Genomic DNA, 14386 nt, shown 5'->3' with positions numbered 1-14386 from the left:
TGCTTCTCGTGCATTGTGCCTCTCGTTGGTTGGTTGACCAAGGAAGTCGAAGGCCCTCCCAAGTACTCCCTCCATAAACTAATATAAGAGCGTTTAGATCACTAAAGTAGTGATCTAAACGCTCTTATATTAGTTTACAGAGGGAGTAGATTGTATCGTTGAGTCTTAGTTTGTCAACCTTTGCTTCTTCTTCTTCTGTTGTTCCTTCTTTGATCATCTTGTCTATGTAATCTCTGTAATTTCCTGGTCTCTGCCAGTTGTCCTTAATTAATGAAACGTAGCGCTGGCTACTGTTCGTCAAAAAAGAAAAGAAAAAAACAGTAGCAGTAGCAGCACGTGACAGCCCTGTCCGTCCACGGCCGTCTGTACCAATTTAGGTAGATCATGTGATTTCTAGTACAGGTACATTGTCTCTGGCATTTGGACAGCAGCTTTGCTCTATTTGTATCGTGCGTGCATGTGTTGTTGCCGTATATACGATACGATCGAGGGTGGTAACAACTGTCCAGCGTCGGCGATTCATTCATTCATGGGCCAACCTATCTCTCCCTCCCTCCCAGTTCATGAGACTACTCCCACTACGTACTACTTTGCATTCATGCTCCCTGCAACTGCAACGGACCACGGCAGTGAATTGATTGATTTCAATGGCATCCATCCATGCATCTGAACAGCAAAACATCTCAGATACTACAGTGGTAGTACTGTGGCGGCAAGTGGGGCAAGTCGGCAAGATCAGCCCCCCTTATCCTAATCAAGCTTCTGAAGTGCAGAGATAATCTGAAGATAGAAACGCAGGATTACTTGTCTGAACAATACAGCGGAGGCCGAAGTAGTAGTTGGGCAGTACTACAAATGAACCTGAAACTGAATATAAACACCGTAGTACAGTACTAGTATAATTTATTCCGTTGAATGGAGAAACGAGTAGCCAATGGCCAATGCCAGTGAGCCGATCCTCCGCCTACCTAGAAGAAGCGGTCACCGACAGGACGACGTACCTGACCCGCTGCCTGCTGGCTGGGTGGATCGATCGACGACCAAAGGCTTGAATTCCAAGTTAGGTTGTCTTTTTTCTACCTATCCAAACAAAGAAAGAAAAGGTTAAAGGCACAACTAATAATGATAATAAGTACACACATTTTCTCACGTACTGGCCGATCCATCCACTACCACTACCACTACCACTACTAGGCAGTGCAGTAGCTTTTTACAGCATTGTGGTTGTAGGCTTTGTCCCACTTATCAATATAGTAGTACGTGTTTTTCTCCTGTAATAACAAGCAAGCATGCAATAATTCGACCTGGAGCCCGGGCTCCGATGAGCCCGGTGAATAGTACGTCGATTTAAAATTGAAATTAGAGTCCGGAAAATTCCAAATTTCTTTGTGGAGAAAGATGCTCCTGTGCGTGAACTGCGTGCAAAATTTTGTAAAGTCTGGACATTCGAGTAGCTCGTGGCAAAAAACAAAAATTTCAGATGTCTAAAAAACTTTTGAAAGTCGCACTGTTTATGCCTGATTTTTTTTTTGCCACGAGCTCCTCGATTGTCCAAACTTTTTGGTTGCATCTTCGTTGTGTCACCACCTGCACTGCGTCTGCATGCATGCCTTTTGCGGTTGGAGCCTTGCGCCTCACTCATCAAGGCAACAGCTAGCAGGGCAGACCGATCCAAAACCCAGCCCGTGGTGTGATCATGAACGAGCGAACGAACCGGTTTGGTGGCGCGTCGACGGCCGGTCGACGAGACGTATGACCATGCGATGCATCCACCGATCGTCGATCGGCTGACAAGGACGTGGCTAGTCTTGGTTTCTGTCAGCCTGCTGCTGCTGGTCGGTATTAGTAGATGTATACAATCATATGTGCAGTGCGGCCGCGTGCAGCAACCAACCGGCCGGCCGGCCCGGCTGCAGTGGTCAGTCAGTGCGCTGCTGCCGGTGCTGCAGTGGTCAGTGCATGGCAGGATGAGGCGTAAGCCTGACACGGGTGTGCGCGGTGCGGTGGTCAGCCTGGAAAACAAAAGTTGGGCCGGCGTTGCCACGGTAGGCTTGCCCGGCGAGCACGCAAAGCACAGGAGAAAATTCAGAGAAAATGATGCGCACCTCATGGTTTTCTTTTCTTTCATCAAGGATATATAGAGGGAGAAGCGTGTACTCCAGCTTCTGAAACAGCGACTGCAGTCGCAAAGCCACTGAATAGACTCGGTGTATGAATCGATATATGCTTCCTTCTTCTTCTTCTTCTTTTATATAAGCGGAGCGTGCTGCACACGAATGCACGAAAAAGCGAATTAGCAAGAACGGAGAAACGAAGAGCGGTTAACACCTAATTATATGATGCTTTCTCGTTACAAACCTCTCACGCCCTCTTGTGTGTAGCCCATATTGAAATCTCTAGAAAGACTTTTATTTAGAAACGGAAGAAGTATTTCTTTTTTCGAACCATGCAGGAGGGCTGCACTGCATGTGATCGCTCGGAGGGAGTAGAAAGTAATGTTTCTCGAACACAGTATGTAAGGACAACCTCTGAAGAAATGGTTCCAACTTCCAATAGGTTATCCATGAACGACAGTCGGCGACCGTTTCTTAATTCGTTTTGGTAATGGACTGACTGGGCTGGGAAACACCAAACATGTGTCGGCCTTATCAACGAACGATACGGTAGTAGTAGGTGTTGGTTTCTTTTCTCTCCTCTGCTTACGGCCAGCAGCAGCAGCTTTAGCCTTTAGCGCTGCGACTGCATGCACTCATTCACAGGTCTCGAGTCGCTCTCATGAAAGCTAAGCCTCTACCTGCGCCGGAACCCGACGTCCAAACCGCAATACATATTCTTTTGCAATCAAGTTTATTCTTTTCACGAAGAAGAAACTGAGTTGATAATATGGGTAGACGGACACTAAGCAAGCCTTGAGCAATAACGCCGAATATTTCTCCAAGCGATGCAAGAAAATGTTGATTAGGTTCCTCAGGTTTTATCTTGTTATATAAGCATTTGAACAAGAATCTTTTTCCTATTGCCCGCATGAACTTCCACAAGAGGTTTTCTAAAGGTTAATTTTGACAAGATCGGATGTTTTCCCGCAAATTATTATTTTTTTGACAAGAGTTATAGGAGCCGGCTTTCCTGGATCTCTGCTGGTGCCTGGTGGTGATAAATCGGCACACTTTCTGGCCTCAATGCTGTGAATCGGGGACACTGTAAACGAGCAGTTCCACAAGTGAAGAAAAATAGGTCTTTCACCAAACAAAAATGTCAATAAATGCTCCATCATCGGTGTTACTTGAAAGTCAGGGAAACATTTTCTTACCAACAAGGAAAACAATAAGAAATTTACGACGAAATCTCGACAAGCAAGGAACAAAGAAAGGGAATGCCCAGTTGCTAGCAGAAAAATCTTCTGGATTCGGGAATGCACCTTGTAGCCTTGTAGACACGTACTACCATATACTAATATGCAGAGAATATGCTTGTTGAGAAAGAGGATGTGTGAGTGTGAGCCTGCTTAGTGCTGTTGATTAGCGCATTATTCTGTTAAAAAGCTGCGTCCTATCATGAGATGATGGCACGAGATATTGTGATCATATAGTAACTGGCAGGATCTCTAGCCTTATTATGGCAGCTACAACTTGGGTGAGCAGCTAGCTAGCAATCATGGACTCATTTTAACCCTACACATACTCCATTGGGAAGCCTCGGCAGCTTTGTTTGCACCATCTACTCCACAAATGAGCTTTTAAGCAGACAGGGTGCCTGTGCTGATGACAATGTGCCAGCAGACAGTTCTGCATCATTACAAGATCATGCCCAATGAAAGATTTTCAGCACATCAAATACAATTTGCAATGTAAACTTTGACTTGGTAGCCTCACAATGCAGGTTAGTGTGCAGTGCAGTGTGGTGTGTGGACCTCTCACAGCAGCAAACACTTTAGCTATCTGATTACTTGTGTGGGAGTAGTTCAAGGACCACAGTGCACATAGGATTAGACCAGTGACCTGTACTTCCATGGCATCCAATGCATCAACTTCCCAACAACTGTTGCAGGAAGGAGGCACCACCAATTATTATTACCCAACCACACAGTGTACATGCCAGACCAAACTGAGAAACACAACACAACACAAGATGAGATGCCACTGCCAGCCACCCTAACCTAAAGTACTCCAAGAATCAATGGAAGAGTGGTACATCACAACAACATTTGTTACCACCGCATCATGCACAAGGACACTAATCACAGAAGCCCAAATCCACCCATAACTTAGTCCAGTTAACATAAATGTCTTACAAGCATTCGTGGTTAAGCTGAAAGGGGCTTTTCGCAGACAAGAGTGAAAACCCCAGCCATGAAAATCAGGGGGTTTTCTCTGTACTGTCGGCACATCTATCCGCTAACCGCAAAGCAAAAGAGTTACTACTGAGTCAACTTACTAGACAAATTCAAAAGTTCTCTCAAGTCTAGCATATGATGGGTAATATTAGCGATGGATCATCTACTGCGGTTACAACAAGACACAGTCTTTATTAAAACATGCATCCTTGTCGAGGTACCCTAACGATGAGCGCTACGAGGCTTATGTAAGACCTGAACTAAGGATTCCTTCTTATTTGCACTTTGGGCAGTTGTTGCTTATTTCCCAGATGGAGTTCACTGGGGAGGGAACCAGCCACTGCTGTAGAGCTTATCTGATGGCTTTGGCATTGGCATTGGCAGCCTGACACGGTCGACTTGGCCATGGTTCTTCCTAGCGCCATCATAAGTGGAAGACGGACAATTGGGCGGCACGGTCCCTTTGTTCGAGTCCTGTGGTGGAAGGAAGTAGTTTGCAACGGCTAGGTTGTTGTCAAGGACAGGGATATCACCTGTAAGAGTCCTGAATGCAAACTCCAGGCATGGGTCTGACCAGATACTTCGAAACAGCGACGACAGGGAATATCCGGGCATAGCATCAGCTGTTCCGACAAGTCCGTTCTGTTGCGGCGGAGCATGCGCATTCTGGCGTCCAACGTCTGTTAACGAGCATGCAGCAGATGCTCCTAGTATTTGTTCAGGAGCTGAAGGATACTTGTCTTCAGCATTTCCAGAAGTACTTGGGGCATGTGCTCCATCTTTATTCTGAATTACTGAAGAGGAAAGCGCCTTCGATTTAGGATTTTTGACTTGCTTTGCTGGTTGTAACTGATCATTGGTATCTGTCGCGCCGACAAGTGCATGCACATCATTCGCTTCCTGATCCCTTTTCAGTGCAGTCAAACGAGGTGACCATCGAACAGGTGCAGCAATCTGTTTCACAGGTTCAGTTTTTGCCTTCTTCCCCTTGGGCTCCACATTTGCTTCTTCTCTAGCAGATTCATGCTTCAGAGGCTGATCTTTCTCTCTTGCCGTCTGAAGCTTCAATTCAGCCAGCCTCCCTTTGGAGACACCCTTGGGCTCTGATGATGTCCGTCCAGACTGTATATTTCAAAATAAAGGCTATTAGATGGTGCAGTAATAGTTAGGTTGACAATGAAAACATGGGTAGCAACAAAGATTCTTTGTGATTCACTCACTGTAAGTACAATAGAAACCTGAGGGCATCGGCAGTTTAGCACCACTTTCAGGTATATGACTAACAGTCCAAGGCATTTAATATTCATCGAGAACATTAATGCTGATGTTTAGGTCAATATGGGGAATTTAACAGGCTGCGAAAGTGTGGCATACGCTGTAGGATACTATTCCGTCCGTTCCTAAATATTTGTCTTTTTAGAGATTTCAAATGGACTACCACATACGGTTGTATATAGACATATTTTAGAGTATAGATTCACTCATTTTGCTCCGTATGTAGTCACTTGTTGAAATCTCTAGAAAAACAAATATTTAGGAACGGAGGGAGTAGAAAATTGGTAATTCACAGATGCATACCCAGTGCTGAAAGCTCCCACACAAAGGTGGGGTCTGGGGAAGGGAATTTCTAGACAGCCTTTCCCTTGCATAATAATTCTGCAAGGAGGCTGGTTCGAACCCAGGACCTCCAGCCCACAAGTGGAGAGACTCTACTACTGGCCTGCCCTTCTATATTGCAACCAGTAAGATGTTACTTATTTGTAATTTAGGAGAGAAGGGGCGGGCGACTGCAACCCATTATGTGCATATATCATATTGTTGAGACATTCACAAGCATGAAATATTTTCATTTTAAAAGAATAATTTGACCATCCAGATTTGACAATCCAACCATCCAAACTTTGTTTCAAAATTAGTTCAGCAATTAGGACTTTTCACACCCCTTCTCTCTTATATTTCAGAAAAGTTGACATAGAATTAATCGATGTATCCCTTTAGTTTGCTGCTAATGTGGATTGGCAACTGGCCTAAAATTTTGTACATTCCTTACCTTTAATGCAAATGCAGAGAGCTCCTGCCATTTCGGGTAAATACAATGGGCACGGCATGTTTTAGCAAAACTATTAGAATTTTGTAGGCGTGTCAGGAAATTATAGGTTATGAACCAAATTTTGCTGAACAGGGAGGCCCGCTCCCGCGACTCGCTCCCACCCCCGAAACCCTCGCCGCCGCCACCTCCCCTACCCGTCTCCGGCGGGATCCGGCCGCCCTCGCCGGCGCGCGGCCCGAATCCGCCCCCCCCCCCCCCCCCGCCCTTCCTTCCGCCCTCGCGCCGCCTCCCCGGGAGGCGGCCGGGGCGGCCCCTGCGTCTCTCGCCTCGGCTTCGCATCCTCTTCCTCTCCCCTGCCGTCGCCGGCGGGCGCCCCCGGCTCCGGCCCGGGGGGTGCCGGCGGCGGCAGGATCTCCTCTCCCCGCGCGCGCGTCCTCCTGGCCCGGGGCAGGGGGGCAGCGGCGGTGTCGCTCGGTTTGGCGGCGGTCCGGTGACCCGGCGGGGTGGCCGGCGGCGGACGTGGTGGCGGCGCTGCTCCTTGGCGGCGGGGCGGTGCGGGGTGGCCGATGTCGCGCTCCCGGCCCAGATCTAGGCCCGGCGGGCCCCATCTGGGTCCTAGCGGGCCGGCCCCCGGCGTGGCCTCGTTGTCTGCGGCGCGGTGAGGAGGAGGAGCGGCTCGGATATGGGGTGTCGGCGCCGATGGCGTGCCGGCAGCAACGCGAAGGCGGGAGCTTTACGGGCCCACGAGGGCTCGGCCGGGCCTGTGGGCCCACGGGCCTGGTGTGCTCCTGCTATTGCGTCCAGACGACTACCGTCGCTGACGGTGGAGGTGGGGCCCTCCCGCGTGCTGATGGTGCTGATGCCCTAGTCCCGGCTCAGATTCTTCGCCGCGCTGTCCTCACTTCGCGGTGCCGTGGTGAGACGGCGTGGGGGCCTCATGACCGCGTTGGCGCATGGTGGTGGTTGGTTTGGTGGCTGGATCCGGAGCGCCCGAGGTGCGGGTTGGGGTCGGGGGAAACCCCTGTTGGCGTGGCCGACACCGGCGCGGTGGCGCCTGTGGGTGCCACCTGACCTTCCGGGAGGGCGTCGGGGGCTACCCTTCCTCTCGCCTCGTCGTGTACCGGGGGAAACCCTTGGCAGCAGCGTCGTCATCGTCGCAATCCTTCTTGGAGGTGTTGATAGGTGCCGACGCTTCGGAGACTTGGAGCCTAGTGGAAGATCCCGGTGGGCGCAGCGATCGCCAGGCTTCTTCGTTTTTGTTGATCCACCGTTGTCGGCATTTCTTTCTTTTGCTTTTTCTCTGTCGTTTCTTTTGGGCGTGACTGTGCTGCTTCCGCCCCCGCACCTATCTCTGTATGGTTCGGTTGGTTGCTTTGTATACAAAGCGGGGGGAAACCCTTTTTCGGTAATTATAGGTTATCTAGTGTACATTAGCAAACAGAACATTTTTGCGCTATCCTAGAAATAGTTTAATATTACCTAAATATGAATTTTAAATTTCACAAAAAACATACATATGCATGATGATATAACATGAATACCTGAAAATTTTCATGCAAAAATACGAGAAAGTTTGTCCTGTACAAAAAAAGATAAGTGGTTGCTATTACACAGTTCAAACAACAAGTCAAACATTTTGTCTTTTTCGTGCAGGGTGCATTTGGTCTATATTTCTGTATGGTATTTCATAGGCGCTTGTGTTATAACATGATCCACATGTACTACCTCCGTCCCAAAATACTTGTCAAAGAGATGGATAAAACTGGATGTATCCATAACTAAAATACATCTAGATTCATCCATTTCCCCGACAAGTATTTCCGGACGGAGGGAGTATAAGCCCTTTTAGAGATTTCAATACGGACTACATACGGATGTATATAGACATATTTTAGAGTGTAGATTCACTCATTTTTCTCCGTATGCAAAAACTGAGGGAGTATGATTTTCTTTAGATGCATAATTAGGTAAACCCAAACTCTAGCAACCACCCTTGTATCTGCAGCATCCCTCAAAAAGAAAACACCTTTTTATTTCACAACGTTTTTACCTTATCAATTGAATAACTAGCTGACAGAAGATGTTTAATATGTAGACAAAATTCAAATAAGAAATGCCATAAGAGAGGGAACATACATGTTGAGTTTGGTTCCCTGAAACCTGCAGATCCTCAATTTTTCTCTTGTTTGGCGTCACAACACGATCATTGGTATCTTGGGATTCGAGATAGTGGTGAACTTCTTTGAGAGAACGAAATTCGTAGCTATTTGTAGGATCAATGTAGAACTGTATATATCAAATGATTAGATTAACCATAACTACAAAAAAGAGGGTTAAGTAGACAATAAACAGAATGATGTCAAAGTCAAATATAAATTGGTCATACCATCTTGTGGAAAAACGCCTAAAAGCTATTCTAAGAAATAACTCAAGTAGGAGTAGTTACAATCGATTATTTGATTTCTAGGTCGAACATAATTACTTACAGCTCATTAAGGATTCATTTCGTTAAAAAGCCATGTACTCCCTCCGTAAAGAAATATAAGAGCGTTTAGATCACTAAAGTAGTGATCTAAACGCTCTTATATTTCTTTACAGAGGGAGTATCTTCTTGTACTATATAAGGTTCAAAGACAGGCAAGAGGTTAGCTTCTTTCAACTTTCATGTTTCATATCATGACAAGAACAAGGTTCAATGAATTTTTGTGTTGAAGTCGTAGAAATATTCAAGATTCACCGCATTGCTCATGCATACAGTTGTTGGCAAACAACAATGCAATATACAACCTAGATCACCAGCATATTTAGTTGAACTAAGTTGACCAGAGGATTGCTAATGAAAAGGGAAGTTTTTTTATAGCGTGAAAAGGGAAAGGTTAGTAGTAGTCTAAGCTCCACTAAAGAAAACTGCACACAGATCCAACTGCAGGTGAGAATTTGTTTCCTATCAAATCATCACCAAAACTTCTTTTTTTAGGATCTTTGTACCTTTTCTGTTGGAACCAAGACTGTGCAACAGGCATCAGAGTGATAAACACAGCAAATTAAATTATTTGAGTTAATTCCACTTTCACCCCCCCCCCCCCCCCCTCCTCCAGTTACGACTTTGTGACAATTTTACCCTATTTAAACAATCTTACCACAATTACTCCTTAGTTATCATCTTGTGATGTTTTTTTTACCCCATTTTATTTTCTTCCCTCAAATTGACAAGGTGGACCCATGTGTCATGATGAAGTGGAAGCTGACTAGTCCAAAACTCAGGCCGTATTTGCGATATGGCGAAGGAGCAGCACGGTGCAGCTAGCCGAAACCTATTCGCGAAAGTTGACAATATTCCATGGAGCTTAACTGAATTGGAGGGATTTCAACATAATTTGGTATGCCCCCAGCGAGTATGTGTCCTAGTTGTCTATGCAGTAAGCTATCATGTCATCCTAACAAGTTTGAAGTTTCCATAGCATGTCCTAGGGATCTAACTCGTCCGTTTGATACAATAATAAAAGAAATGGGGTAAAAGTTGTCGCAATGTCACAACTAAGGGGGTAAAATGTGGCAGGATTTAACAGGGCTCACAGGATCACAACTGAAAAATAAAAAAAATATGGAATTTACTCCAAATATTTCCACAATTTAACCAAAGGAAACACACTGCACCTTGTCCCTCCTGGCCCTAGTTCCATGCCGAGCCTTTCTAGGCCTGTACTCTTTCAACCAACCATCAGGCAACCCCTCTCCGGCAGGCTCGCGTTTGGTCTCAACCTAGGCAGGTAGGCAACCAGTGTGAATTAAGCAACTTGCCAAATGTTATTGAACTATAGAAAGAGATTGAAGTATCCATACCATGATCCCGTTTGGGAAGTGCAAGCCAGTAAGCCACAGGATCCTGTCTGCCTAAAACATCCTGAATCATGCAAGGAAATGGTAAGCATCTAAATGAAGCACATAAACACATGGAGCTTACTGTGAAATAATCATGCAGTCAAGCATTCATGTACTTTGCTGAAATAACAATACCCTGCCGGTCTGAAGCCATATGCAAGGAAAGCTGCTGATGGGACAAGGCTTTTATGGGGGCACTACAGAAAAGGTGTTTGCGCAACATGAACTGAACCTGTTCAAATCCACTCCTGAATCCTGATACCTCAGTTGAGCTACTAATAGAACTTGCTAACCCCAGCTCCTTGACAAAAGGGTGTAGCCGCAGCACAAACTCAAGAGTGTAGCAGCTAAAAAGGTAGGAGCAGTATCCTTGTTTTAACCAGGAGTACTTGTCGAATTTCGTAAGATGCCGAGTATGGTGATCTGTGGATTGCGCCCCATGTCCCAGGTCCAATTGCTGCTACTACTTTTGTTGATTAAAATCTCTCTTAGTTTCGCAAAAAAAAAAAGCAGAATAAAATCCATTTTTGACCACACATGCGCCGGAGATAGCTCAGGCCTCAAGCTCCTCAAACCCACCTAGGAACTCTTGTTTGGGAAACTAGCAGCTCAAGGTTGCAGCGCAAAGCTCTGACCACGAGAAAACTAGGCAGGGAGGGATGGGGGGAGCAAAGAGCTGAGCAATACTAGCACTACTAGTTATTATTTTATTTTACTTTGCACTGGAAAGGATGGCGTTTATGTGGATTCTTTAACGAGAGAAGCAAACGATTTACTGATCATAATCACACACAATAACGCCGAGGATATTGCGGGGTCTTGGAATCCAGATCCGAAACCTCGCACAAATTACTACTAGTATTACCAAGCCAAGCAGCAAGCACCGAAAATCTTGGCGTGTTCGCATGCTACCTTGAACAAGAGCATGAGCATGCGCATGCTCTTGGCACACAATCGTGGTCGAAACGCTAGCCTCCCTCCCCGTAGAACACGGAAATCCATTGGGGAAAGCAAACTACTACTACTATCGAACAAACTCGGCAAGAAAGAAAAAGGAGTGGTTGCGCTCGGCAAGAGACGAGGAGGCTGAGCAGAGCAGGAGCACTGACCTTATTACGGCGCGGTGGCCATGGATGGAGTCCGCGCACGCAGAGGCCAGGTGGTTGGGGGAGAGGAGGAGGAGGAGACCCGGGAGGGAGGGAGGGAGAATGACAGGGAGGAAGAGACGCACGCGAGGAAGGCCAGGAGCACGACGCACTGGGAGTAGTAGGAGTCGGAGGAGGACAGCAAAGGCTTCCCCTTTCTTTCTCTCTTTGTTTTACCGGCCCGATCTGACAGACGATTCCGTGAAGCGGTGAAGGCGACACTCGCTGCCTCGCTCGCTCCTCGCTCATGCGTGGACTGTGACAGTGTCGTCCAACTGTCCCTCCCTCCCTCTCTCGGGCTGCTCGGTGTGGGTAATGATGATGGCGTCCATTCCTCGCGGCGCGCCACTGGACAAGCGAAGGCCGGGAAGGGAAGCCAAGTCGTCGTCTGAACTGTGGCGGCTGATGGAACGGAGGTGATGGAGGTGGAGCCATTTCTTCCTTTCTTTGCTCGCTTTGCCCATGCCTGCCTCTGCTCACTCACTGTCTTTCACTGACTGGCTGGGCGGTTTTACTGCTTGCGTAAATGAGGCAACAGCTCTCCTTGCCTCGATGCAGAAGGTGTCTATCGTTCCTGCTTCTTTTTAATTGTGATGACGCATGTGCCTTTTGTCTGAATAAACGTCAGAGTAATCTCTGCTTGTTGTAGCTCACTTTCTTTCTTTCTTTCTTTCTTTCTTTTTAATGCTGCATGTGCATGGCATTGGCATGGCTTCAGCGTTGGCATTTACTAAGAATCAGTACACCGCTTGGCTTTAAAGAATCAAGGTCTATGGCGTCTGCCTAGCTGACCGACTAGCCTAGCCCCAGCGAGTTTTGTCCTAGCCCTACCCTGCGCGTGAGGAGGGAGGTAGACTTTGATCCCCTCCCTCTCAATTATTGGGCTCTCTCATCTGAATCCTCACATTACCAAGATGAGATGACACCTGCATTCTCATCCATGGACACGGATAAAAAAGGATCATCATCACAAGAATCCCTGAATCTGGCCGGACGAATGAGATGCTCTTCCTTGACTCGGAGCCTGAGCCACCGAAAGGATCCAAGAGATAAGATGGGTAGCAGCAGGAACGAATCCAATTCCCTACCCTCACCAGTAAAATGTAATCTAAGCTAGCTGCATCGATCACATTCAGATACAGTGATACGGTTGATGGGAAACCACATTAGCAGGTGCGTATTTAACCTTTATCAATTACCACTAGCGAACCAGACCAGGACCACGTACTACTACTTGTACCCCTTTCCCTGTGCGTCGAGTGCCTCGAGAAACGTGGACTGGACCGCTAGGCCGGTTGGTGCTGCAGCGGATTCAACTCTCAAGGGGAAGGCAGGGCAGGAAGAAAAAAAGATCCGATTCAGAAAACTGCATGCAGCGTCTCCCTCCCAAATCCCAATCTCCTCGTCCGTCTCGGTGAATGAATAGGCAGAACACGGCGCCGTACCTCTCGCTGCAGCCGAGTCGACGGTGACCTCCTCCCTCCGGCTGCACGCACGCCTCCTCCGCGGCCGGCGTCGTCCCGGGCTACGCGCTTATGCCGGCGACGAAAACGGCGCCGTCGACGGGCAACATCAATGGCAGGAGCGATTAGGAATAATAGTACCAAGGAATGGATGCCAACTGTTCTCTTCTGGTGAGTGATCGATCTGATCTCACCACTACAAGGGGGAGATGAGAAGAGGGCGTCGCTCGTGAGTGGCGCGTCTCCGTTTCCCTCGCCTCTCCGAACGCCAGATCTGTTGACTGTTTCGGATCACTGCCTTTTTTTTCGAGATAAGGATTATATACCGCCTGTCTCTGCTGCTACCTCGCCCATGAGGCCCGATAGCCCATACAAGGTCTGTCGGCTGCCTGTTTCCGGCCTTTATGTACTGCGTGTCTACTGTCTGGCCCATGCGGCCCAATGACGCGTGTGTCTTTTCGGGGAGCAACTAGTTAACTTGGAGCGCTTCCGGAGCACTCCGCGCGTGACAAGTGTCGCACGCGGAGCGCTCCCGTGAGGGAAAACCAGTTGACGCGGTTGGTTCCCGGTTTTCCCTTTCCGGTTTGTGGTTTCGTGTGTTTTACAGTTTGACCCTCGAACTACCAGAATTTTCCGTTTTTCCTTTCCGCGCGAAAACACAAAGAAAATACCAGTTCGCGCGGTTGGTTCCCTGTTTCCCTTTCTCGTTTCCTTTTTTGTTCCCATTATATTTCCGGGTAATGAAGATTTATGGGGTAGTTACGGGCGGGGACTACCAACACTATCAAATGTGACCTTTCAAGTAAAGAAAAAAGCAACTTTTTAACGTAAAAAGGCAGTCTTCAGAATCGTTCAATCGTGTGACTTCTTTATAGGCACAGCTGAACACTAGGAGAGGCACGGGTGTATAACTTTACTAAATTGAAGAAAAGCGCCTCCGGCTCGCCTTCGGCTCGTTTAATTTTCATAAACATCTTAAGGGGGGGGCATAGGTCGAAGTGTGTGTTGGTCGTGCGGTGTGCTGGTTCGTGCAGCGCGTTGTACCTCGTGGTGTGACACGGCGCCTCCGGCGCGAGGGAACCTGCTTGTTTAATTTTTATATAGCAGGTCGTGCAAAAGGCAAGCTGCTTTGTTTCGAAAGGCACGGGTTTGAAGCATGTGCAGTCACGTCTGCTTAAGAGCTAGGCTTTTGTTGAGGATATATAGGTTTGTGCGTGCATTCACATGTGTGCATACTACGAAGGCATTGGTATGTTGCCTCCGGAGGCACGGGTTTGAAGCATGTGAAGTCACGTGAAGTCATTGGTATGTTGCCTCCAGAGGCACGGGTTTGAAGCATGTGAAGTCACGTGTGCGTAGGAGCTAGCCACGGTTGAGGCGTTCTTGGTATTTGTGTGTGTGGATATTGCCCGGATGCATGGTGACCCAGGTTTTGGTGGCACAAGGCCATGTCACCTTTGGAGGCACGAGAGGTTGGTCTCCAGAGTCACGCGTAAGGGTATGTGTGTGTGGA

General features: G+C 47.6%; 1 protein-coding gene across 3 annotated transcripts; it reads right to left on the bottom strand.

Annotated features, from left to right (window-relative positions):
- Positions 1-4242: 4242 nt before the first annotated feature.
- On the bottom strand, positions 4243-12878 carry LOC109782917 (uncharacterized). 3 transcript variants are annotated; one of them, XM_020341550.4, is made up of 5 exons: positions 12856-12878; positions 10227-10287; positions 10041-10145; positions 8520-8669; positions 4243-5455 (listed from the first exon to the last, which is right to left on the bottom strand). In XM_020341550.4, the coding sequence occupies exons 2-5, from the start codon at positions 10227-10229 to the stop codon at positions 4652-4654; spliced, it is 1062 nt and encodes a 353-aa protein (XP_020197139.1). In that variant the 5' UTR covers positions 10230-10287; positions 12856-12878; the 3' UTR covers positions 4243-4651. The 3 variants fall into 3 exon arrangements, with proteins under 3 accessions (XP_020197139.1, XP_020197138.1, XP_045089177.1); XM_020341549.4 differs by lacking the exon at positions 12856-12878 and adding an exon at positions 11375-11695; XM_045233242.2 differs by lacking the exon at positions 12856-12878 and adding an exon at positions 11497-11519.
- Between the last annotated feature and the right edge of the window lie 1508 nt (positions 12879-14386).

The sequence above is a fragment of the Aegilops tauschii genome, chromosome 2, assembly GCF_002575655.3.
Source record: "Aegilops tauschii subsp. strangulata cultivar AL8/78 chromosome 2, Aet v6.0, whole genome shotgun sequence".
In the NCBI taxonomy this organism is placed as follows: domain Eukaryota; kingdom Viridiplantae; phylum Streptophyta; class Magnoliopsida; order Poales; family Poaceae; genus Aegilops; species Aegilops tauschii.
The sequence above is the reverse complement of the archived record's forward strand: the minus strand, read 5'-3'. Positions and strand labels throughout refer to the sequence as shown.

What these genes read in the sequence shown, in the direction of transcription:
- LOC109782917 (XM_020341550.4), bottom strand. An exon ending in CTAGGGCCAGGAGGGACAAG is followed by an intron (nt 8,670 to 10,040) that starts GTGCAGTGTGTT and finishes TGATATATACAG; the next exon opens with TTCTACATTGATCCTACAAA. An exon ending in CAGGGAACCAAACTCAACAT is followed by an intron (nt 5,456 to 8,519) that starts GTATGTTCCCTC and finishes TGAAATATACAG; the next exon opens with TCTGGACGGACATCATCAGA.